General features: G+C 39.8%; 1 protein-coding gene across 4 annotated transcripts in view; it reads left to right on the top strand.

Annotated features, from left to right (window-relative positions):
• The window catches only part of LOC134538560 (oocyte zinc finger protein XlCOF19-like), an 87,994-nt gene extending 60,651 nt beyond the window's left edge, over positions 1 to 27,343 (top strand). For 3 of the 4 annotated variants that reach the window (XM_063379983.1, XM_063379985.1, XM_063379984.1), the window contains one exon: positions 14,322 to 27,343. In XM_063379983.1, coding sequence (XP_063236053.1) covers positions 14,322 to 15,109 — 788 coding nt within the window. In that variant the 3' untranslated portion in view covers positions 15,110 to 27,343. Of the gene's footprint in view, positions 1 to 3,263; positions 3,538 to 14,321 lie in introns of those variants that run through there. The other variant, XM_063379986.1, reaches the window with a different exon arrangement.
• The last annotated feature ends 238 nt before the right edge of the window (positions 27,344 to 27,581 follow it).

The raw sequence follows: 27,581 nt of genomic DNA, 5'->3' as shown, positions 1-27,581 counted from the left end.
CTTGATATATTTATAAACAGAAATAGAAATAGTGAACAAGTTTATTTATGGGTAATGTGGGTCTTATTATGGATTTGCCACATTTATTCCTGTGCTTTTTTTAATTTGATGTTTTTGTTATATAATACTGTTGTAAATCAGACTAATTAAATTATTCTGAAAAGAATGTCAGATTAAATTTATTTTTAGAAAGTGTAATGTATTAATAAAACATTATAATAAAAGATTTGAATGACATTTGATGGTAGTAAAAACAAAACAAATAACTTATTACAAAAGTAGCCATTGAGTCAATTTCTGTCTATTTATAGCAGGTAGGAGCCATTCGTTGCAGCTGTTGTTTGAGAACAGCGAGAGACACTGGAGAAACTGTGTTAGTCCACTATTCCCACTTGGCCAGCTGCCTGTGTAATACAGAGGAGGTCTGTGACCCAGGATATTATGGTTTGGCACATGCTGTAACACGGCACAAACCGAGCCTCTAATTTCAAATATTAATAGGTGAATTCCACTTTTCACCTGGGCCACCATGTTACTGTAATGCTCTGCTGGCAATTTTTATTTACTTAGCATGTTTCATTACTATTGGTTTCCATTTCTGTACAGTGTTTACTGTTTTGTGGCTGGTTATATTTTACTTTTCACATTTTGTGTTCCGGTTAAAACTTTATTGACTTCCAGTAATCCAGGCTGGCGATGTTCCTGAAAATCCTGGAGTAAAGCTCTATCACTGTCCGTCATTTTGACTTTTTCGTATCGTGACCTGTGGAAAATGTTTGAATCTTTTAACTATTGTAAACAGATATTATTGTGTGTATTGGTTTTGAAAGTTAATTTTAAACAAGTGTTAAACTGGGGAACATTCATACCAGTTAAATCTAGAAAATAATTACTATTTGGCTTTCAACTATACCAGTTATATACAAAAATAGAATCTAAGTATGTACTCTACGATCAAAAAATGTATGTAATTAGGAAGCTGAACGATTTTGAAAAATTTCATTTCAAATGGATTATATATTTCCAGTATCGGAATTGATGATATTATTCCAAATTGCTGAACAGTATTCTAATGTGGATCTGATTGAAGCTAGATAAAAGGTAAGAATAGAATCAATATTTGAAGTTGCTACCGCAATGGGGTTGACGTGTTCTTCAAATCCTCCCATTGTTCCAGCACTTTGTCAACTGTTTTTAGGAGAGAGAGCAAACGTGTGCTAACATATTTCAAGATTTTGTGTGACTTTGCCTCACATACCTCTTGATACACTTTCAGATGATTCTGGCATTTTGAACTTTTATCCAAGTAATAGAAAATATTAACCAAAAATGTCTCAATGCTAATAGTTAGCTGTGCACTGGCTTTTTCATCAGCTAGATGAATGAGGTGACTTGAGCAGCCTTGCACAATAAGAGCTGGATGTTTTTCTTTCAAAAATGCTACCACACCTTTATTAGTGCTAATCATAGTATTGGCATTGTCACATGCAAACGCTACACAATTTTTCCAAAATATTCCAAAACGTTCAAATTCCTGATACAGCACAGAGAAAATACCATATTCTGTCTTGTCTGTAGTCTCAAGAAGGGATAACAGTAAAGTGCAATTTTACCTTGTGTTTGATGAAACAACTATTCGTTAAATCTTCACTCCATTCAAATCAGTACTCCCATCGGTAGCTAAAGCAAATGGTCCACTTACCAAAGATTCAACATTTTCACTTTTGTTTTTTGTCCTCGCACAGCTATATTTCTGTGCAATTATTAAACCTGGTAACATGGTTTTAAACAAATTACCCAAATTATCTGCTACTGCTATCTGTAAATTGTGTTCTCTCAGAAAACTTGTAAACAATAACTCAGCGTTCGTTACTTTTGTTTCTTCAGATGAAGCGAAAAACCAGTATATATATTTATTGCTCGTCACGGCTATAAAATTTTCCAAATGTTTCTTTGATTCAATATGCTGTTTACAGTCATCCCTTCCACCATGGGCAATTGGAAAGTCACATGTGCATATATTACAAAACGCGTGGCGTTCTGAAACATTTGAAGATGACAAGAATGGCTATTTTTTTGAATAGTTAAGTTGAAAGTTCTGAAGAATAGCATTCTTTTTTTTACCCCCAGACACATATTGTTCTGTCTCATGCTTCATTTCTACAACCGGCACTCAAGAACACAACACTATCGAAAAACATAAAAAAATTTCACTTTGTAGACACGACAAAAACACATTGATGAAAAAAATGGCTTTCAAGAAAGAAATAAAAGCAATACAGGTTAACCAAATTACCGTACAAAAGTTATCGTGATGAAAGTAGTTAACAAAAAAAATTCCAAGAATACGTACTAGTTGTATCGTACCATCCCATTATTATTTCAAAACTGGAGAATGAATGTATTTATTGCGACATTACATGCGCACACTTACTTGTTCCATTATTTGCGCAACCACACGATGTATTCGACATGCGTTAACGAAACACGCACACCAGAAATGGAATTTTTTTCCGTTACCATGCAGCACAAAGGCTCTTTTCCGTAATAAACCAGCAATGTTCCGTTGTTTCATAATTCGGTGTTAAATCGTAATAATTATGGAAAATTCGTAATGGTTAGCAGCTCTGTGAGTGGTCCGAGAATAACAGAGGCTGGTGGCGACACCAGCGTTGGATGCTCGAGGCTGGTGGTGATAACGGCGTATCCTCGGAGCGACCTGTTAGAGCAGTGAAGTGAAGAGGGTGAATGACCCCTTTGGTGAGCAAAAGCGGAAGACAAGCGACAGGTTTCGCGTGTGAAACGAATGAGTGAGCTGTGTGAGTCTAGGTGTTGGAGCAGAGGTACGCAGTAAGAGACAGCAGTGAAGGAAGCTTCTGTCGAACATAGGTTCAGTGGGGGGAATTATTGTAGACTTAGTGTAAGTGTTAATTTGTGTACAGATAGTTAAATTATAACAATTTATGTTATATATAATATATACATAATGTAAATATTATTTATAAATAAAACTCTAGTTAATTAATTTGGCTATCATTCGACCCTGTGTTTCCCACTCATAACAATATATTATCTGAACACTGTTATCGCAGGTTAGCTTCGGCTATTCTCCCTTTTAGAATGGTTTATTATTTGGACAGTAACTGCATTGCACTTAAATTTGAATTTTTATATACAGGTAAACATAAAATGATATAGTTTCTGTAGATTTTATGCTTTAATTACAAATGTACAACCTTCTAATTAATTATAATTTTATGTAGTGTGCGTGGGAAGCAGTGACTTGCCATACATAGTGGAAGAAAGAACTGAGGATGAAAAGAACTCTGAACTCTGGGGGAAAAATCTCCAGGTCTGAAGCAGATATATAGGAGAACACATACTGGTGAAAAGTGATTCTCATGTTTACAATGTTCCAAAGAGTACAATCATAAGATTCATTTTATTACACACCTTTGAACACACACAGGTGAGAGGCCATTTTAATGTTCATTTTATTTAGCTAAGTATAGTAGCAATAATTACTTGAAGGTACATATGAGATCACACACAGGTGAGAAGCCATTCTCATGTTCACAATATTCTAAAGCTTTCACTCAGAAGATTCATTTGAATTCACACCTCAGAACACAGGTAAATGTAAATATTTGTTTATAAATAAAACTCTAGGTAATTAGTCGGACTATCATTTCTACCCTGTGTTTCCCACTCATAACAATATATCATCTAAACACTGTTATCACAGGTTAACTTCGGCTATTCTCCCTTTTAGTATGGTTTATTATTTAAACAGTAACTGCATTGCACTTAAACATTGTATACTTGTATAAAGATAAACAAAATGGTACATTTTCTGTAGATTTTATGGATTAATTACAAATGTACAACCTTCTAATTATTTTATAATTTTTTTGTAGTGTGCATGGGAAGCAGTGACTTGCCATACATAGTGGAAGAAGGAACTGTTTGTTTGGGGGGAAAATCTCAAGGTCTGAATCAGATATATAGGAGAACACTACTGGTGAAAAATGATTCTCATGTTCACAATGTTCCTAAGAGTACAATCATAAGATCCATTTTATTACACACCTTTGAACACACACAGGTGAGAGGCCATTATCATGTTCATTTTCTTCTGCTAGATTCATATGTAAAGAATTCACTTAATTATCATATTAGAAGACACACTGGTTGAAAACCATTCTCATGTTCCTTCTGTTCGTATAATTTCTATACAAAGCATTCACTTAGCAGACACACAAAATCTCACACTGGTGTCAAGCCATTCTCATGTTCTCAATGTTCTGCTAAGTTCATTTACCAGAGTTCACTTAGGAGACACATAAGAACACACAACTGTCAATAATTCACAAATTATTTCTGATGGCTAAATAAATGTGACCTGGAACTGTCAATTTGTTATACATATATGGAAATATAATTATTTCTTGCATAAAGTAAAATGACTTCAAATACATTGTGCTTTCATAGAGAGTACTTCACCAATATTAATGTACTAAACAAACAGCATGCCTTTTAAACTAGCAAAAAATTTTATGACTAATATTTTTCTGTAATGATATTCACTACACATGTTTATTCAGGTCTGCTGCATTAACTAAGAAGATTTTTTAAAATTTATTTTCCATATCAGAAAATAGGTTAGAAACAATTCTCATGTTCACAATGTACTGTTAAGTTTACTTTAAAGGGTAGTTTTTGTGCATACTTCAGAATACACACATGTGAGAAGCCATTTTCATGTTGTTCTTTTAATTATCGGGGAAGGAGTTTCCTTGGTTATCATATAAAAAGATGACACATGGGTAAAAAAACCATTGTCTTGTACAAGTTGTCATGCTGGTTTCTGTGGTAAGTTCACATTGTTCTGTATATTTTGCTGTGATTTTTAGTCCAATTATGATACACAGAATTCATTGGTGAGAATCCATTTTCATATTATTTGATTTTATGTTTTTGTTTATTATTTAATGTTAGGTAAAATGAGATAATATTACTTTACAGGAACAATGAAAGCAAATAATTGTTCAGGTTGAGCTGTTCTGGTATCAATAATTGTGAACATTTCTAATTTAAAGGTAAACATATTAATCTTAAAAAGACAAGTAAGGCAGAGTAAAAATATTATTTTTGATGTACGATTACACTCATTTTAGGAGCTGCTTTACTTAATGCAATGCTGCCAACCAGTGGCGTATATTCAATAGATGCTAGGTAAGCAGTGTTGTTATGTTGCTTGGCGTAATGTATTAATTTTTGCTATCTGGTAATTTTATCTCGTGTGTAGAATGTGGTATATTTATTTATTGAAATTGGGCGCCTAATTTTATATATATATTTCTCCAGAAATAAACAATTGATTATGATTCCTCTTATTAATATTGTTTTATCCAAGTTATTACACTCATTTGTTCCTGGCTAATTTGTTTCCGCTTACAAGACATGTAAGTGTCTAAAATGTGTATTAAGGAAGTGTAGAGTGAATCATAAACTAAATATTCATTTATGAATTCGATTTGCAAAATGTATATTTTAAAAGTAATGCCAAAGGTTAGGAATTTGACGTAACTGGTTATACGTTCCAAAATATTAGTTTTTTTTTTATTATCTTGACTTAAATGAACAAGCAAGCATAAATGACATCTATTTAGGTGATCAAATAGTCTCAATAACATATATACTATATCAGTGATAGTTATCTGTATGCGGACATATATTCCTAGCGAGCCAAAAATCTAAGTAAAGGTATTTCATACTAGTAATGTCTCGATTCACGTAACCTTAGTTCAGTTGTTCGGAGACACTGCAAACTCTGCAGCACTGGACATCTGGATAGCGGTAACCAGAGACAAGGACGTTTCGACTAGCTGAAAACTACGAATACTACTGTTCTAATTGTAAAATTAGATGACGGCAGTCCAGCATCCTTCTCTGATCCTGAAAAGTCTTTATAATTAATGTGAAATGATCTCACCGACGTAGACCACATGGAACCTTAGATGTATGGTCGTCATGGTTGTGTCGGGAACTCAGGCCTCAGAATTCTTGCGACAGCGACTGACGGCACCGACCATCGTCCTTCAGGGATGGAAAGTACGAAGATTCGAACCCAGGATGGTCATGAATGTAGATGTCGACCGAAGAGTAAGTTCATTCTTGAAGTTCGGAAAATCCATAATTCTGTCAAATTAATGCAGAATTTCATGAACCCAACTTGACGTCTACCAAAATAACAGAACTCCGCTGTAGTCTCTTCTTGTGAGCTGAACGGAAATGTAAAGAGAAGTACGACCCTCACTCAGTACGTATCTTCCTCTCCAGATAATTTTTTCCTTATTTTATTTGCTTTTTACACATCCATATTCGAAAAACCACTATCGAACGAATACCTGTGTATAGCAACCATAGATGAATTAACCAAAGCTGGAATTGAAAATCCACAGACTTATGCAAGTAGGAATAACGAGAATTTAAACCGCGCTAAAATATAGTAATGGTTTTATAAATGCATAGATAAAATAGCTTTGCAATAGCATCATTAATTAGATTTGAGGCTCTCTATTCACATCTTCCTCTTACTGTTTTTAACATAAAACCTTTTAAATAAATTACATCAATTTTGCACTCATAATCTCATAAAAAAATGAAAAAAAGAAAAAGAAAAACTGTAAACATAGTGACAGTTTACACGTGTGCCAATGCGATCCGATCACCGTAGCGGGCGCGTCGGGTATCGTGTCACCCGGTTGTCATGGTAACGTGAAAGCCGGGCGGGTTGAGGAGGCGTGGCGGAGGGGGGGGGAAGGGTTCCCGTACCGACCTAATACCCCTCTTTCAAATCTTTGGTCTTTGAATGACCTATTGCCCGATGATCCGAGAGACATCAGGGAGATTTGGAGAAGAGCTCGTAAAAATCTTAATCTGGCTCATGAGAGCAGAAAAAGGAAATACAACGAAAATCAATCTCCTAACCCTTACAGGGTAGGCGATTTTGTGCTTTGTAAGGCACACCCACTCAGCAAGGCAGTGGATAAGTTTTCCGCCAAGCTGGCGTACCGCTGGAGAGGTCCCTTTCAAATACAGCGATTTTTAACGCCAGTTACGGTTAGCCTAGCTGACCCCAGTTCGGAAGAATTCGTGACCAGAGCGCACATCTCCCACCTAAAGAAAACACAGGCTGACTTAAAGTAGATGTGTTTAATTTCTTTCCCCTAACATTGGGGACTCTCTAATATTAGACATGCCAAAAAACCTCGAGGTCTTAAAAATCCATGGTACTAGAAATAAGAATACTAGCATTAAGTTGTATTAGTTTTAAGTGGCCACTTCGTTAATAAGAATTTAGTAATAAGTTTGGTTAAGGTTTATTGATATGTTGTGCCTGAGAGGCGGACGCGTCTCAAAGGTGTTAGAATTATAAGTAGTAGGATACAGGCGAACTTGGTACTAGTTTTACTGAGGAGTGTAAGTGTTTTTTTTTTATTTTCCCTATATGCTCCGCATTCAAGCGGGGGAGTATGTGCCGGAAATTATGCTTTTCGTCTTTTTTTTTAATTTTTCTATAAGTTTAAAAAAAATTGGAAATTTGATTTTTCTAATTTTATCTGGTTGATAAGGGGGTGATTTACTCTTTGTTAGGCCGGTGTACGCCACGTGTTTAATATTTGTGCCAGTGGACCGAAGCCCCCTTTCTCAGGGGGCCTATCTGATATTTTGCTGTCTAATGTAGACATGGGCAGCCCAGTTGAAATTTCTCTCGCTTGCAGTCACGTCCCGAGTTTGTAATTTTATTTCTCTTCATGACCAAAATTGCATAGAGCAGCTTGTGGGCTGCAAGCTGCTACTTCTTACAGGCTTGCTGAGAATAGCAAGTCTCGTCACGAATGGGTCTCCAGTGGACCTGCGTTCCCACCTTATTGGCTATTTCTGCCCCCCCCCCCCCCCCCCTCTATCCTCTCTCTCCACCTCATCTTAGTTCTGAGAAATCAAGTCGGGAGCAGTGACCTGACGTGAACTTAGCCAAGACCATGGCCGACTTCAAGGACCTTCTACCTGGTCCGACAGAAATGTCCACGACATCTAGCGGCAGAAAAAGTAACCGCAGGCCTGGTCGCCAGCGTGCAGAGCTCACCCTCATGACACCTGGTGGCAAGTCAGCTCACCGCCTCAGTTAGTTCCCCTTTACGCCGCTAGAAAGCAGCGCCGCGGCGCCATAAGGCACTATGCTTTCTTCTCGCGGCCTGTAGAAGTCGATTGTTTGTTGCCTTCTCTTCTGGCCGGTAGAGAGCGCGCATGTCGTGTTCTTGTCACGCCCGCCTCGGGCACCTCCGCATGTTTTCGGCATAGAACCGAACCTTCCCCCTCCTTCTCCCTAGGGGCCTTAGCACCCGATTTAATTAGGAGCCTTGTCCGCCATCGCAGGCACTCAGGACTCTGGCCTCGGCTACTGACCACGTCTTCGCGGCGTCCTCTGCGCTAAGAGGCTTTTCGCGGGAACGGCGATTTCGGTTGCATAAAAGATGTAGTCAGTTGCTTAAGGGATGTGATCCCATTTGTACAGTAGCCAGGCAGATGTAGTTTTTAGAATATGTCATGTGTAGTTTATTTTTTTTATTTTATTTTTTTATTTCTGTAAAAATTGGGTTGCTTTCGCACATCCACGAATTCTCGGTGCACGTCATCCTGATGTCGGCGCGAGACTCTTCGTGAGTCCCGAAATCTACACCCTGTTTGGTGAGTTATCTGGCCTTTTTTTTTTTGTCCCCAAATTCCCGTTCGTTGGCCTTTCGCGCCAACTGTGTATGACTGTCTGGAAGCAGGTCTAATTATTTTTGAATTTGACATGTGTTTCAGACAGGGTTCAAGTTTCTGGGGAGAGAAATTGCTCCCCACTTTATCTTCGGGACCTCGAGCTGATTTCCCCCTTTAGAAGAGTTTTCTTCTCGGTCCGACGTCATCCTGGGAAGACCCGGGTGATTTTGAGCTATATATATTTTCCGCTTGCATAGAAGGAACTAAATTCATTAAAAGATACCAGCGAGCAGTGCTTTAAAACGTAATCCTCAAGAACACGTAAAATGAAGAAAACTAATAATATATGTAATCGTTGGGAGAATCAAATTTTGGTGCTATACTTGAAATTTTTGTTAATGTAATCATTTGTTTGTTAAGGTATAATAAGTATTGTTTTAAATAATGTAGGGGCGCCCCCTTAACTTTGTTAATTACTAAGATGTTTATTATCATATCGAAATAATGCTAAAACTAAACCTCTTAATAATAAACCAGGAAAACCTATAGACCAAATTATTTATATAGTGTATTTATTTATCATTTTCCTTCTTCTACATAACGTTCCACGAACTCCCAAGTTACTAGTTTGCAGGGAGTGTAAATTTTGTCTTGTTCACCACCTCGTGTCCCCTCTGGTAATTAATTTTAATTTTCTTAATATTTTTCCCAGCAGTTTCCAAGGTGTTTTTAATTAATTTAAAATAATATAATTTTTGGGCACGAGGGACGTTACAAACTGAACTTTTCGTCTTTTTACTTTACTTCATCATCTGACTCCTCTTGCTCTACACTTTATTGTTTGTTGCAAAACAAAATTGATGATCTGATCTTCTTCAAGTTCTTCATTGATAACAGCAACAACGTCATGTTTCTGCTAGCCATTCCTCTACATCAACAGGCTGTATATAATTCTGAAGAGTTAGCAAATTGGTGACTAATTCTGCAGTGCCTAACTCATTAGTTCCTGGAAGTTCTTGGCCTTGGTTTATGCTAGGACAAACATTCTTCCATGATTTCTATAGAGTGATTTTCTTCAGTTTTTTCCAAGTTTGAACAATTTTGTAAATTGCATCGAAGCTTGTGATTACTTCAAAAAGATCACAACCTTCTTCTGTTTTCTCTAATAATGCTCTGACTTTTTCCTCCTGTAACATCGTTTTAACCCCTAAATAACACCCTGGTCCATTGGTTGGATTATTGAAACCACTGGTGGGTGGTTGGGGGGGGGGGGGTTGTCAAAAACACAGCTTGGGGCGTTGTCTAGCAATACAATTGCATGGGGTGGCAGGTTAATTGATTTAAATATTTTTTTAATGGCCGGAACAATTGCTGCATTTTGCAATGGTCAGCCTGTCCTTTGCTAGTTCGTGCCAGTGACTGTTTCATTCTTTGAGGCAAGGGTTTTTTGAAGGAGCGTTTAACAGTTTAGCCCCGTCTTGTCAATGTTGTACAGTTGATCAGCTACCAGTTTATTTTCTATGACTATTTCGTGTGAACTAGTCAACTATAACTAGTCCTGCCTTCTTTAATTAATTTTATGGACGTGTTCTCTATGTTCATGGAAACTTCATAAAATTTTTAATAAAACTCTATTTTTAATATCCTCGATTAACGGATAGGTTGTTAATTTAATTTTAATTGTCCGTTAATTAAATCATGTTTCCTCAAAAGGAACAATGTCCCTCGTAACGTTTCTAGATTTTCCAAACATACCTTTTTTCATGCATGTAAAAGCTTTATGGTCAACTGGTGACATTGAGCAGGCTGTAAGTGGAAGTCGGCAGACATTTGGATTTCCCGCCATGTTGTGACGTCGCTACCACGTCGAGTCGGTTCCTTTCCCCTTCCCCGTTGTCGTAGTTCTCTTCCCCTCTTTACCATTTTGCTAATCCCTACCCCACCCCGCATGCGCACTTCATGTGTCGGTGAAATTATTGTAACCTGCTGCTTCAGCTAGTAAATCTTGACCCTGAAACATGAATTAGGGCTCTGTGATTAGGTGTGAACCAGTCGGGATCTCGTGTGCATGGACTGCACATCATGTAACATTTTAAAATCATGTTTCAGATGGCCCTGTGGGAAATGATCATTTTGACTTTGAGTTAGCTATTTTCACATTTTCCTTTTTTGTTGGCTATGCTTGGAAGTATGATTGATAGAAATACTGCCCTGTACGTGCTACTATCTTTTTGTGATGCGCAGATCAGTGAATTGGTTTCGTGATACGCCAGCCTTTTCTTTGGCATGTACTGATGGGTGAATAAGAGTAATAGGTACCGTTAAGTTTTGACGTGTGCAGGGATTATTACCGTGCAGCTATCATCTGAAACTTTTAGTGGGATGGGTCTTCCTTTGTCAGGGCCACAGGAACTCATGTTTGCAAGTTGATGTCATCTGCAGGTGCGATATTGAGTTTGTATACCCCAGCTCTTTATGCGACATCTCTGCTTGTAGGTCAGCTGGTTGTGTGATATGTACACCTCACAGTTCTTGTGCCTTTTTCTTAAAATTCATTAATGGCCTTTGTAACGTGGATTGATTCACAGGCACAGGGACTCTTGTCCTTTATCAAGTGCTAACATAATGTAAATTTGGAAAGTCAGTGCTGTTCTCTAAGCGCTACTAATGCACATTACAGCCCATTTGGGGTACGTTAAGAAACTGGTCCAGTATGCACCCGGCGTGCTTTGTTCCTTGTATTTATGTAGCCTTGGTAATGGGCATAGTAAATGTGAATGCATTTTTTCAAATTTATCAAGGTTTGAATTTGTGACCAAACAATTACTATTTAATAAATTAACTATCCGCACTTAATCCTTTGGTAATGCTTAAAGTGTGTGATATAAACTGAGTGTACATATTGTAGTTTGATCAGTATTAAGGCTTCTTCATAGTTGAATTCATAGTAACACTATATTAAATTTTTTTTAATTTGTTATTTTTTGTAGCTTATAAAGGAATTGTAAGTACACAATCAGTTTATGGTGCTTAAAATAGGGGCCAGGTTGTTGTTGTGCAGTATTAATGCTCTCTCATAATTAAATATATAGGAACACTTAATTAGATGGTTAACATATAAATGGGAAATGAATAATGTGCATGTAATATTGCATAAGCAATAACTATAAACTATAAGGGTTATTATGATTGACTGTTATTTGTAATGCTGTGGTGCTTTCACCTAATTTTTTACACCACATCTGTTTCATGTAGCTGAATAAGTTTGAAAAGATAAAACATTGGAAAGACATACAGTTTGGGAAATAAAAAAAAACTAAGTTAGAGAGATATGATGTTGATGATTTTCAATTGTAGAGCATCCTTTATCATCGTCAGTTATTGAACACTTTATGACACTCAAGCGTTATATCAAATGTTACAATGTATTAATAATTGTACCTGAGCGTAGCTTGGGTGAACATTCCGAGCGGGGCGGTGGGATGACGCACTGCAATACAGCCAAAACATCAACACCATAAGAGCTTGGATAAAGCGAGCTTTGAGGTTGTAAACAGATTAATCCGGTGACCTTGTCAGAAGCGAGTGTGAGAGGAAGTACTCGAGGAAAGGCAGATTTACACACACCGGTGACGTGACTGGTTTATGGCCGGCCCGTAACTTCACCGACCATGATCTCAAATTATGTTCGTAATAAAGAGTGATTCATCTGTTGTCTGGCAACAACACTGGTAAATATCCACCTTTCGCATGGCCATGAAACGAGATAACATAGTCCGCGATTATCCATCGGTCACTGTATGGTGACGACACCAGAACTGTTAGCAGTGGCACAGACACGCCAGGCTAGTGCAAACAAAACCCTTCAAATTCCTAGGAGAATATTTTCAACCTTTTCAGTGAATTCACGAGCCGGCCATTACACTGTCATGACACTGGTGTGTGCAAGTAACCCTGAAGTGAGAGAGTGTGCGTTACAAGTGGTTGTTCCCCCTCACATGTCTTTGAAGGGGGCTGAGAGTAGTAGGGGGGAGACTCAGATCAAGTAAAGGCAGATCTATTATGTTCTTTTTTCATCTATATGGCTATGTAGAATTAAACATGTTCATAATAATGTAACACTGTAAGAACTTAATCTGTATTAATTTTGGTTAAACACACCGTAAACGCACAGTGCCTGTACAACAAAGGATTAATGTCTGACTACAAAACCGTTTGTAATAGAGTGGCTTGTGTGTGTCACCATCCAGCAAGTCTGAACGACCTGCACAGATTCCCTAGTCGTAATGGGAAGCACGGGCTAATGAAAGTGGTGAGTTGGCTGTCGTTTTCTTTGCCACATGCATTGTTAATATTAGTGCCACGTCTTACCCTCCTTTTTTATAGGCATGGGAGAAGAGGATCACAAACACTCTTTTAAAACAGTTGTGTCATCATCCAATAACTATTATGCATGTATGCAGATATAAGCATTTATTCCTACCATGCTCCATTACCATTTGATGAACCTGTTCCAACATTTCCCCCCTCGTCTAACTGTAATCACTACAGTGTCTACGAGGAGTTAAGCCCAATTTTTTTCTTTTCTGTTCAGATAGCAATGCAGTATCATAAGGTATCTATCACATGTTTATTAGTGATGGCACCATTAAGAGCCTGGTTTCTGATGACAAGTTTTTACATCATATCATGTTTCATGTGTTACATTGCTTTTTGTATTGTTACGAGAATGCCAGAGGGCTGGAGTGGCGTGACTGCTGCGACCCTCCCCCTCCTTGCGTATGGTATCCATTAGGGGACTGCTCTCAGTGAACCATACCTCTGTCCCAAGGAACCCTTGGAGAGGGCAGGAGGTAGTCTGGTACATTTTGCGTGTCCCTAGAGCACTGCTGCGAGAACTGGCATAACAAGGATGCCCTTTTTCTCGCACCACGAGTCCAGCAGGATTTTTAAGACTGTGTCGACCTGTGGCGAATGGTGCGAGAGTAACAGAGGCTGGTTGTGTGTGGGTATGCGGAGTGAACCGGTAGAGTGATGAAGTGAAGAGGGTGAATGACTCCTTGGGTGAGCGAGGGCAGATGACAAGCCACGAGCTGTGTGTGTCCGGGTGTATGCGGGTGGTGCTGTACGTGCGGCGGCGAGTGAGCATTGCAAAGGCTCAGAGGTGCGCAGTAAGAGACGAGCAGTGGAGAGAGCCTCTGTCGAGCCGAGCTCTAGTGGAGAGAGCAAACTGTGAACTCAATGTTAGAGAAATTAATTTGTGAACAGATAGTTAAAAGTGTTATAATTTAAATAGTGTAAAATTAGTAAGTAAAAATCATGTCAGAATATTTGGCTATTTTTTGGAACTTGTTTTTCCCCACACATAACAATATATTATCTTAAGCATTTTTATCGCAGGTTAGCTTTCGCTATTCTCCCTCTAAAGATGGTTTATTATTTGGACAGTGGCTGCATTGCACTTAAACATAAAATTACATAGTGTTTTTAGCAATTCATACTTTAATTACAAATGTACCACATTCTAATTTTTTGATTATTTTTTGTAGTGAGCGTGGAAAGCAGTGACTATCCGTCCATAATGGAAGAAAGGACTATGGAGGAAAAGGACCTGGAAGCTGTTCATTTTCGGGAAAAAACTCAAGGACTGAAGCAATTGTTGAATCACAATATGTGCCCTAGTGAGTTAGATAATAATACTGATAAAACACAACATTTTAGGAGATCTTTCTCATGTTCACAGTGTTCTGCTAAGTTCGATGAAAGTAGATTACTTAAGATACACAGGAGAACACATATTGATGAAAAGCCATTCTCATGTTTACAGTGTCCTGCCAAGTTTTTTGTTAAGTCTCATTTAATTGTACACCTCAGAACGCACACTGGTGAAAAGCCATTCTCATGTTCACAATGTTCTACTTCGTTCACTCAAAAGAATAATTTGATTGCACACCTCAGAACACACACAGGTGAGAAGCCATTCTCATGTTATTTATGTTTTGTTAAGTTCAGTGACAAGACTTCGCTTACGAGACACATAAGAACACACACTGGTGAGAGGCCATTCTCATGTTCATTTTGTTCTGCTGCATTCACTCAAAAGAATAATTTGAATGTACACCTCAGAAAACACACAGGGGAGAAGCCATTCGCATGCACATATTGTTCTTCTAAATTTACGGAAAAGAGCCATTTGATTGTACACCTCAGAACACACACTGGTGAAAAACCATTCCCATGTTCCTTCTGTTTTGCAAAGTTCTATACAAAGAGTTCACTTATCAGACATTTAAAAACACACAACATTCAATTATTGAAAAAAAATTCAGATAGCTAATAATTCACAAATAATTTTTGATGACTAAATAAGTAAATATGGCTTAGAAGTGTGCTTACATAGAGAATATTACATACATTTTATATGCACAAAACATAACAGAATGCTTTCTTAACAAAAAAATTTTCAGTGACTTATATTTATTCGTAATGACATTCACTACATGTGTATATTTGGCTCTGATACATTAACTGAAAAGAGTTTATTTATTTATTTTGCATATGAAAAAACAGGTGAGAAGCCATTCTCTTAGTCAGAATGTACTTTTAAGTTTCCTTTATAGGGTAGTTTGTATACAATCTTCAAAATGGACACTCGTGAGAAGCCATTGTCAAGCTCATTTTGTTCTGGTCATTATCGTGGAAGGAGTTGCTTGGTTATCATATAAAAAGACTACACATGGGTGAACGGCCATCATATGGTTGAATTTTTCATGCTGGTTTAGTGAAGTTATTCTAAAAATATATATAAGAACACATGTGAGTGAATTGCCCTTCTCATGTTCACATTTTTCTGATTTTTTTTTTTTTAAAGTATTATTTTTTTACACCTCAGAACACACACTGGTAAAAACCATTCTCAAGTATATTTTTGTGTGAAATAAAGTCAAATGAACTATTTAATGATACATTGAATTCATCTGTGAGAAGCTATTTACAGGCTATTTTATTTTATGTTTACTTAAAAGAATTAATGTAAGATAAAAAATTATTTCTCTGTGCTATTAAGTTTGTTTATATTATACATGTAAGAACACAAACTGTTGAGAAACCAATATGTTTGTTAGTCTTTGGAAGTTTCGTAGCACTTTTGATGTCATTTTACAATTGGAAACAGCAATTGGGGAGAAGGATCTTAACTCATAAGAGTTAATGATTTTATGCTTCCTTTACTTATGCTAGTTATTTACTTGTATCTGTAGTAATCATATTTTTACCCAGAACTCTCCCCAGAGAGCATACTGTCCACTTTGTTTCCATTCTGCCGAGCTGAATAATTCAGCTTATCAATCAATGTACAGCATAACTTGACAGGAAGAATAAAAAAAATATCTGTACAGGTTGAATTGTATCCATAGTTTTTGTAATTGGAATTCCAAAACTCATGTGAACGCGTTCATTTTAAAACACAAATAATGCAGAGTCCTAATTTTTTCTCATTGCAATGCTGCTTACAGCATACGTGTAAAATTTGGTTCCAACTTTTTTATATTATCTTGAGTTGTTGACTTAAAAAAAATACTTTGTGTTTTTCTTAATGATTCCTAACCTTATTTTCGTCCAGTATATATTTTATTTGAGTAATTTGTTATCCATTAGATCTCATATAATATATTTTTAATCTTATTTAAATTTTACGACCCTCGTATGCTCTGAATTTCTATGAGAACCATTTTTAATTATTTGAATTATTATTTTTTAATTATTTAAGTACTGGTGAGATTAATTTTCAGATTGGATCACAATTATTATGTCTGTAATTACTTGCATTAAAGGATAAATGTAAGTCAGTTGAAAAGCTGATTTGATGATAACTATGAAAATATCAAAACAGGATATGTTTGATTACGAGTGTCCATCCAGGTAAAAATAGTTTTCTATTTTAACATTTTATGAATTGTGCCATTACAATAATTTCAAGAGTAAAAAAAAAATTTTAAATAGCTTTTTTGAACTATAATTTGGGAAGATTAGTTACAAATTTTCATAACTACATATTCCAAGGGTTTTTTCCCCCCCTATTTTGGAAGGGGAGTATATTTCCCTTATCTCCTGGATACACATTTTTTAAGTACACTTGATTTTTTTGAATGAATTGCCACACAAATTTTTAAAACTTAGGTTAATTGTGAATGTAGTAATATTGTAATCCTTAGTAGGTACTAGTGCATTTGTAGTGAGGAAAGAATAAATATACACCAATCTCTCACTTAGCACGACTAATGCATTCCTAACAATTTTCATGTAATTCAATATCACGTATTCTGAAGCATTAGTCTCCATAAATAGCAATGTTAATTTACTTAATGTGTTCCAAAATGTGTAGGGAAATAGTCTTTACATAATATAAATGTTTAGAACAACACTCAATGATAAATATGTCACACCGTGTAACATAGAAATGTGGTTATGTACTCAATCGTCAGTCGGCTGGTTGGTTTGCCCGCCCGGGCGTGACCTTCAACTGACATCGCATACCTTTCCAAAAACTTTACAAACCATCCTTTACTGGCAGTGAAACAATATTACTGATTTTAATTTTAGAAAAAATAAAGTGCTTGTTCACTTATCACCGCTTGGTTCATATCAATCCTGTCTGGCCCGTGATTTTTTTTTTTTTCATTGAACCATCCATTTAACAACCTTTTCAATGTGAATCATTTCTTCATTTCTGTTCCGGCATTCAGATATATTCCGGCTAATACAACCAACAGCATTCGACTTATATAAACGTTTGTTAGTCCTTATTTTGTACGATTGTGCGCACAGTTGACTTGTTTAAAACTAAAGTGCAACCAACATAAGAGTGGCCTTCATGATTCTGCACGCCGTAATACTTCTAGTTTTGTCTCAAATACGTGAACACTATGCATTACGCTCTCACTTGGAGCTATGATTCCACTATGATTCCAACTGCAGGTGCTTACGCAGTTACTGGCAGATGAATGGGCAGATGTTGCTTTGTGTTTTTGCGTGTGAGTTCCCTGCCACTGGCTAGACTGAAATTCATCATGGCCCGGTCTGTGGCTGAACAACAATGCATAAGCACGAATGTATCAAAATCTTCAAAAGACACCAACAGGTGGGATTATTGGTAGTGTCAGATTTTTACTGACTAAAAACAGTCCTCTCTTTCTGCCCTTCTTTTAGGAAGGGGGCCAGACTGGAAACCGCTTTCGCATTACTTCAGCCTGGCCTAGGTTACGCGACTAGGCGCTCTTCTTGGTCAGTTCTCAAGCTTCTTTGCTCTCAGTACTGCTTTGGCGTAGCTCATTATTGTCTCCCAGTTCCGCGGAGAGCTGCTCATAAGGGGGATTATGTTTCCTGGGCTCAATTTGGCTCCGATTGATTCTTCGGCCGCTGTTCTTTCTGTCTCCCATCTGCCACAGTGGAAGAAGGTGTGGCAGGCATCATTGGTGTTTGCTGGGCAGTATTTACACGCAGGGCTGACTGCTAGCCCCATGCGGTACAAATACGCCTCGAACAGTCCGTGCCCTGTGAGTAGTTGCGTTAGGTAGAAGTTAGTTTCCGCGTGTTTGCAGTCAGACCATGTTTCGAGTGCTGGGATAAGTTTAGCTGTCCATTTCCCTGTGTCTGCATTTTCCCATCTAGTTTGCCATTCTCTTAGGGTCTGCTTCCTTTCGAGTTCACGGGAGTAGTCGTCAAGGGTGCCCTTTGTGCGTTCGTTTGCCATGAGGTCTATCGGTATGGTTTTGGTTATGACGAGTGTCGCCGCTTCGGATACTGTGCGGTATGCACAGGCTACTCGGAGGGAGGCTCGTCTTTGGATTGCGGCGAGCTTCCGTCTGTATTTTTCTTGGGCAAGCTGGCTTGCCCATATTTCAGCACCGTACATTAGGATTGAGTGTACCGCACTGAGCAGCAGTCGCCGCTTGGCGTATCGAGGCCCAGACGTGTTCAGCATGATCTTTGACAGGCTCGTTACTACCTTGTTGGCCTTTGTGACTGTGTTGTTGAAGTGCTCGCAGAAAGTGAGCCTCTCGTCTATATGGAGGCCCAGGTATCTTATCGAGTGCTTCGCTTCTATGTTTACTTAATTGATGTTCACCGAAAACGGTTTCTCGTACCAGCGTTGCCTAGTGAGGACAGCCATCTAAGTTTTATTAGGGGCTAGTTTGAGCTTATGGCGTTTCAGCGAGTCGTTCAATCTCACCATTAGGTGGTCAATTTTTTGCCGCACGTCCTCAGGGCTGCTTGCAAGAATGATTCCAGCAACGTCGTCGGCGTAGCCTGTTAGGTGGGTGTCCCGTGCCATGTCCATCCTCAAAAGGTCATCATATTGTATATTCCAGAAGTCCGGGCCAAGGACGGAGCCTTGAGGCGCGCCGGCCGTGACTGCAGTAGTACGTGGGCCTTCCGTTGTGGCGTATTCGAGTTCTCGTTCTCGGAAGTAATCGTCGGCCATGTCTAGAATATACTTGTCAACTTTAAAGTCGACCTCCAGGACGTCGAGTATGTCCTCCCAGCCTACAGAGTTAAAAGCATTCCGGATGTCGAAGGTGATGAAGATGCACACTTTGCGGGACCTGTGATTTCCCGTCCAGGCGTGCTTGACGATGGCCAGTGCCTGTGCTTTCGCCGAGATTGTTGAGTGCTGCTTTCTGAACCCGTGTTGGTTAGCTGAGAGTCCGCCAGCTCTCTCTACTGCAGCTGTGAGATGTGCGTTCACAAGTTTTTCCAGGAGCTTGCTGGCCACGTCAAGCATGCACAGGGGTCTGTACGATGACGATGACGATGACGATGTTATCGGTGGGCCTTTGCCTTTGTCGAGCAGTACAAGGCGTTGCCGTTTCCATCGTTCCACTTGTAAGGCAGGCATTGTACATCGTGAGAAGCGTTTCAGGGGCCTCTTGGGCGATTGTTTTGATGATGTTCGTTGGGATGCCGTCTGGTCCTGGAGCCCTCCTTGGCTTGAGCGTGCTTGCTGCATCTCATAGCTCCGTTGTGAAAGAAGGGGCTGGTGCGGGGGTCCTGTTTTCTCTAGGTATTCTTTGTGGGTGTTGAGGGAAAAGATCCTCTATAATCTTTTCCATCACGGGTGGCTCCATTGGGGAAACAGGTCCTTGTTTACCGAGTGCCTTAACTGTTATTTGGTAAGCTTTACCCCAGGGGTCTTTGTCTAACTCGGCATAGAGGTTTCTCCATCCTTGCCTCTTGCTGTTTTTGATTGCTCTTTTAAGGGCTTTCTTGGCGTTGTCGAGTTCTGACACCAGGGGGCCGGGTTGTTGGTAGTGGTGCCTTCTGTTGGCTCTGACTACTTTCTGATGCAATGCCAGGCACTTTGTCCTGAGTTCGCTAATCTCGGCGTTCCACCAGTAGTTGTCTCTTGCCTCTGTTGGTCTTGGTGGGCATGGATGCGTCGCAGGCTGCTGCGATAAGCCCCATGGTTTGTTCGACCAGGGTCTCGGTTTCTGCTCTTGTAGGTTCAGCTGTGTCTTCCAGGGCCAGCCGTCTATCTTGGATAAATTTGATGAGTCTTGTCTCGTCCAGTTTCCTATCATTCCATACTTTCTGCAGGTGTATATTGCTGCTGTTATTAGGCTTTGTGTTAGTAATAGTGAACTGGATGGATTGATGATCGCTGGCATTGTAGACCTCTAAGACACTCCAGTTCTGTGTAATGGCAGCTATGTTTGGCGTTGCAAATGTAACATCGATGATGGTCTCCCGGTAGCCAGGCCTCCTGTATGTCGTTGTATTGCCCTCTTTAATAATTACCAGGTCTAGACGGGCGACTATCTCAGAAACCTCGTTCCCCCTGGTGTCGGTGAAGTCCATACCCCATTCTGATTTGGCGTTCAAGTCTCCTGCTATGATGATCTGTCCATTTGCTTGGCGCGCAGATTCTTCCAGCTCATTAAGCTTACGCCTAAAGGTAGTTATGCCTTCGTTCGGTGAGAGGTAGCAGCTGTAGACAGTGTAGTCCCTGAGTTTGGCCCAGACGAAGCCGTCGCCATTCCCAGTGTCGAGGACTTGTAAGTCGGGTTTACTATCCAGATGCCAGAGTTGTCGGGGATCCAGCGAGGAGTCGTTAAGTTGGAGTGTTCCGAAAGTATGCATAGATCAATTCCGGTCTCGAAGATGTGTTGGTGCAGCAGGGCTTGTGCAGTCCAGCCTCGCCCTAGGTTACTTTGAAGTACAACTGTCACTTTGGGTTGGGTGGGCCTCCCTTGAGCGCACTCCGATATGTTTCGCAACGCCCAGTACCATGTATATGATCCAAACTTGTGTTTCTTTCGTCGGTGGTACATAGAACACACTGTGGTGCTCCCTTGCATGAGGCAGCCTTGTGGTCTGGTTTACCACACTTGATGCACAGGTTACTGCGGTCGGAACCATTGCACCTGCTTGACACATGTCCTTACCCCAGGCACCTGTAACACCTTGATATGGTTTCACATTGACACTGCAGTTAATCCAACCGATTTTCATACGGCTAGAAGTCAGGATTGTTTGTGCACTTTTGCTGTCGAGGTTTGTGCACTTTTGCTGTCGAGTTTGACAAAGGCAATGCGCTGACAGCGAGTAGTGGTTTATGGCAGTCCGATCCTCTTCACTCCTGTGGCTCCATCCAAGTCCTGATTTAGTGCATCCTGTATATCTGCTTCGGTGGAGGCAGCATCGATATCACGGATTTCAATTGTGACTGTAGGCCTGAGGTCTTTAACAGCTCCATCTGCGCCCACTGCTACCTTGAGGGCTTTGGTGAAGGACTCGCTGTGACCTGTTTTGTGATCAAGAACTAGCAGTATGTCACCGTCTTTGGTTTCCCGAATCACTCTTACTCCCATGTTGTGTTTGTCGGGGTCGACCTTTGCCTTGATACCCTTCAGCAGATCGGCATAGGTTTTACCCTCTGCAGGTTTGATGAGGATGGCATCTAGTCGACTAGTGAGAGTCTTTTTCGTTTCTGTCTTGTGATGCTGTGGAGTTGAGTTGTTGGCTCCAAGAGCATCAGGCTGGCTGGCTAGAGCATCTTTGTTCTTTTCAGGCCGCTGTCGTATTTTCCTTGTCCTTTCCACTCTGAAATCACCGTCCTTGTCCTTCGTGTCATCTTCCTCAGGGCTCAGAGGAGTTCCAGATGGCTGGCGATTCTCGGTTTGTCCTGGCGGTAGTCTTTGTTGGCGAGACCTCGCCTGCGCAAGGAGATCATCACACCACTCAATCTCACGTTCCAGTGTTTCTCGTTCTGTCGTTTCAGTCAGGGTGAGTTTGCGCTGGGCATCCTTCCAAATTTTACGTAGATAGAGCAACTCAGTAAGAAGTGCTAGAGCTTCTCTGATGCTGACCGTCACTTCGTGTGGCACAGTACGCTTGATTTTGATTGGGCTGATGGTCTCTGTAAGTAGCAGCTGAAGCTTGCTTAGAGTTCCGTCCTCGTTGCAGATGGCAGCATCTCGGGAGTCTGTGTGCTGTGTCAGCAGCTCGTTCAGAGGTGTTCCAGTAGTGAATGAAATTCCAATTGATGCACTTGTTGAAGCATCTATTGGCACTGGTTGTTCCCTGTGGAACTCATTGTTTTGGGTGTTTAGATTATTAGAAGCCATAATTGAAGATGATACTCCAAAGTATTAGGTCGTCTCCGAATGCGGTGCCTCGGGAAGTGGAGGGATGATTACTCCTACAACTACCCCCATTGTTGTAGGAGCTTTTGGTCATTGAGGCGGGAATAGTCATCCGTTCCGGCTGTGCACACTCTTTCTTCATAGGCTTCCTAATGCTTCCAAGGGAGCGGCACATCGTAGACGCCATGAGCCACCACGTACACTGCGCTGAGCAGATCATTTCGCACATCCCTTTCGGGCAGCATCACTTCACTCGCTTGCATACGTGACCCTGTGGTTTTTTGTGGCGGTTGACCTTCCTCCTGACACCACTTTTTTGTCCGCGGGGGCTATTTTATTTTACCCCTATCCGCCAGTCTTGCAGCTGGTTAGGACATTCCCCTATCCGCAACCCAGGGACGCACTCGGTAGGAGTTGGGTTTCACCCCCGAGCCTTTACACGAAATAGCCACAACTGAGCTTGCCATAGCTAATGTTTGTACAACAGCCGATAGTGTAGTCAGACCTGCGCGCGCATCTCTTCCCCTTTCGTGTAGCTAACTATGCTACAGTACATCTGTTTACAGAAGTTGAAGCGGACTTCGTGGCATCGTGCCGAACTTTTTTTTTTGCATGTGGCGATTTCATAGTAACTGAAATTTATAGATGTGCTATTCAAGACTGGGGCAGTAAAATTAACATTGCGCTAAATTAATTCGCGCAATCTGAAGACGTGCTAAATGAAGGATTGGTGTTTTGCCATTTAAAAAAACCTTCATGGATTGAAACAAGTTGACAGTATTAGTGTCTTAAAGTGTAGCTGTTTTAAGATAAATAAAATATTTTGCACTGTATGAATATGATTTGGAGTAGCTTTCTATACAGATATTGCTTTTATGTTCAACTTCTGAATGTTCTTTCGAAAATAAAGTTAAATAGACAACGAATGTCTTTGTAAGTACAGTAGAATCCCGCCGATGCGACCCCCCTCTGATGCGTCCATTCCGTTATACTGTAAGCAGGCAGACAAAAGACGGCTAAAAATAGATACCACCCCTCTAGACTGTCCACGCTAGCCAATACGGTAAACTGCACGCATCACCTGATAGCATCTACGTGCGCGTCTATTGCCGTCCCGGTCCCGGTCCCGGTCCCGTTTGACGATTGTGACTCGTTTTTCAATTTACGTGGATTCGTGAAAATGGGTATAAAGCGAGCCAGTTTGTCGCTAATGAAAAATTATGAGATTATCCAGCAAGTGGATAAGAAGACAATTTCCAAGACGAAGATAGCACAGAAATATGGCATTCCGAAGTCTACTCTCTTCACGATTCTTAAAAAGAGAGAAGAAATTATAAATGCAGTACAGAAGGAAGGCAGCAATTTGAAAATGAAAAATTTGAGGGGCGCGACGTATTAGGTGCTTCAAGTGTGCGTGAGAGATAAGAAAAAGAAGGTGAAGAGGGTGAGACCTGCCAGCCAATATATTTGTGGGAGGGGGAGACAGAGATAAAAGAGAGCGAGCCCTGCAGTAAGCGGAAGTGGTCAAGGTCGACATTTACCGTCACACTCTCGCTAGCTAACGATGCTGCTGGTCGCCAGCCTCACACACACACACACGCACATACGCACGCGCGCGCCGCCAGACGGTGGCGACTGGCGAGTAGATGCGTGCGCAGCCAGCAGTTCCGCTCTCCTTCCCCTCAATTACCCGTCCACACGTGTTTTTTTTTCTTCTTTTTTTTTTTACGCTGTGAAGGGACGTGGAAAAGATAATTGCTTGAGCTGTCAAAATAAACATCGCTGACGGCAAGGACGGGAGCGCATCCTGTCGGTCTGTCGCTGTGATTATCTACTCCAAAAACATGTCACAGCATTTCAGAATAGCATTGTTCTTATATCTTTCGTTTATAGCCGAATGTTTTCTACCTGATCCACACAAGTTCCTTCGCCACGTTTTTTGAATGGAAATAACAACCAGCCGGCTAGCATAGCCGAACTCGCGTGACGCAAATTCACTTTATAATTGGGTGGGGGGGGGGGGGGGGGGGGGTAAAATTGGCCCGAATTCTCTATTGCGACCATTCCGTTTATAAGTCCGTTTTTCCGGAAACCGTGAGGGGTCGCATCATCTACTGTACGTACACTGCATGTTCATTAGATGCCAAGTGTTTGTAAGAACATAATTTCATTTGGGAATTGGCCGAATTGAAGAGTTGAATTTACTTTCAAATAATATACAAAAAAAAATGCTTTATTTGGGTGTCTATATTATTATTGGAAATATTCTCAGCCATATTATATGTTGAGAAATTTAACAGTGTTCAGTTACTGGCTGTAGGTTACTTATCTGGAACACTTATAGAAATCTTTCACTGTCCCTTAAAAGTGTTTTCAAATATATCCAAATTGTGTAAGAAGCTGTTTTTACACATTTTTTGGTGTTTTTGTGCATATTTCCATGGTTTTCACTCAGTTACTATAGCATATAGAAAACTGGTGGCAGCCTTCTAGTCCCATGTACCACCAGCTTATTTCAAAGACCACTTAGCTCTATAGTTTTACTGGGAAAACACTGTTATGTGATTCGTGATCCGTCATGTTAGCTCTTAATTGTATTGTGAATAAAGTTCTGTAATGTGTAATTTGTATATGTATTGGAAATTATGTAGTACCTATATATTTATTTTTTTTTTGCATACAGTAGTATATACAGTAAACTCCCGGTATATCGCGCCCCGATTGATCGCGGAATCGGGTATATCGCGGGTCAAACCATGTCCCCCAGTCAGAAATGAATAATAATAATGGAATAAATGGTTGACAGCCGATTAGGATAATTTTGCGTTGTAACTAACAAACTAAGCATCGGGCAGAAAAAAGCCTAGGCGTAGAAAATGTCCGCAGTAAAATTCTAAACAAGATATCTCCGTACATTATTCCTCTATCTTGTAGGGTTTTCAAATTATGGTCCAATCCAGCCCAGTGATATTTTCTGAAACACTAGTTCTTAACGTCGCTTTATCTCACAAATGAAGCATCGGACAGGGGACCTGATAAAGCCCACCGTCCAGCGACATTATCCAGCGTGACTCGGCTGGGGATTGATGTTGGATAGGCTTGGTTGTCGGCAAGCGCTGGGTAGGGAGAGGCTAGCCGAGAACATGGAGAGAGGTAGACATTAGAGCGGGCAGAAACACGAGGGGGAGTGGGGGAGGGAATGTGTTCACGCAGCACACAGGCAGAGCATGAGTCACTTGACTGAGCAGCGTCGCTGCGTACAAGGCAAAATCAGGTAGTCCGGTGTTTAAAATTCCACTCCAGAATCTTAATTGGTACTTTACTGGACATCTGTATATAAATGTTTTGTTACAACTTAAACCTACAGACGTAATATTATTGGGTAATTCATTGTATTATACAAGTTCATCTTTTTACTTTGGTATAATGTTTTAACATTAAATAGTAAAGTAAATCGGCTAGCGTATTTTTTATCTTTGCCCAGGAATTCCCAGTGGTCCAATATTTACGTGAACCATACTGTACCACTTTTGCCGTGAGGTAGTAAACAAGTCCCGGAAATGTTTATGTGTAGCGGTCTCCCGACCTTTAAACAGAGGCTGGGGAATATAACATTTGCCGATCCGAGCCACACACACTCAGCAACTCGACACAGCGTTTGGTGAAATAAGTAAAGACAAAGTTTAACACGGTTTTTAATACGGCGTCACTGATTGTGCTAAAATTAAATTAGCGCAATTTTTGTTTCCCACATGTGACCATTTATAATTTACTGTAAGCATGGATAATAAAGTTTAACCACTTGACACGATAGACGATTCTTTATTTTTTATTATACGAATGCTAGAATCGTTTTTTTCCTGTATCTGCGGCCTGCTTCTACAAAAGACAAGCTATCTGTAAGTAAATCTAGAATTTTTATTTTGTCAATCAAACTCGGTACTTTGCGATTCATATTCGGTTTGAAGTATCACTACGGCCTTTCTTTTTAGAAGACTTTGACCACAGAATCGTGTGTAACCGCACACACTGCACTTACTTTGTTACGGACACTGACGAAGCAGATACTGTGGCTAACACCACGAGACTGGCAGCAGCAGCTTGTGTGCCGCACGTGTGTATGGCGGCGTGTGGCGCGCTCGTAGGCCGTGCGACAAACCGTGCGTGGCACGCGGAAAAATAAAAACAATTCAACATTTAATATTTATCTTTAAAATTTATTATTTTTATTTTTTCACCCGTGTTTAGTGGAAACTGCGGATGCAAAGTCCGCACAAAGGCGGGCCGTCTATACTGTGCGTGCTTGCCGACCTATTAGAACACAGGCGGTGTTTTATGCCTTTTGACCTTGGTCACATCGAAACATCGCGGTTATGCAACAACGCGGGTAAAAGTTATGTCCCCCGACAACCGCGTTAAATAGGGAGTGTACTGTATGTGAGACAAGACTGTTTGTCCTAAATGAATGAACTTGTGAGATTGTAATATGGCATGACTACATTAAGAAATTTTGTTAGTAATTTTTTATTATTATGTTGTGTCATACTGAGTATGCTCGTAGTATTGTGAAATTCAAATTCAGAATTGAAAAGAGTGTACAGTTATTTTACAACTAATATTGTTTTGTTTCTCAGGATTTGCCAAATTCGTACCTGTTTTGAATTTTTTTTTTTTTACATTTGAGGTTTTTTGACGTGATAACGTCTTTTAAATCGATGAACGCCAGCTGCACACACGAAAAATTGTCATGTTCCACCTGAGCCGAGCGTGCAAGAACCGGCCAACCACCGTGCGAGAAAATCTTCTATAATATCAAACAGGTTAAGGCGGGCTTTTTAAGTTGTTCTTGATTATATTTAAACAAATTATTTAAATTAAATTTGCAAAAACTGTATAAAATATTTTTAAATTAAAAAGTATGCGATTTTTCATCAATGTTTTCTTATGACATTATCACGTAAAATTATTGTCCGTAAACTGACTTTACAGACAACCCCCCCCCTTTTTTTAAATGAGTACTATCACGTATGAAATTAATTCAATAATGTTTAAAAAATATGTAAAATAAATTTTTTTTAGAAGGTATGAATTTTTAATAAATGTGTTATAATAAGATAATATTTGAAGGATTTTTTTTGTTAAGAGGAACACAAAAAAAAATTACTT

Source organism: Bacillus rossius, chromosome 13 (assembly GCF_032445375.1).
Source record: "Bacillus rossius redtenbacheri isolate Brsri chromosome 13, Brsri_v3, whole genome shotgun sequence".
Taxonomy (NCBI): domain Eukaryota; kingdom Metazoa; phylum Arthropoda; class Insecta; order Phasmatodea; family Bacillidae; genus Bacillus; species Bacillus rossius.
Note: the sequence above shows the minus strand (reverse complement) of the source record. Positions and strands in the feature narration are given on the sequence as shown.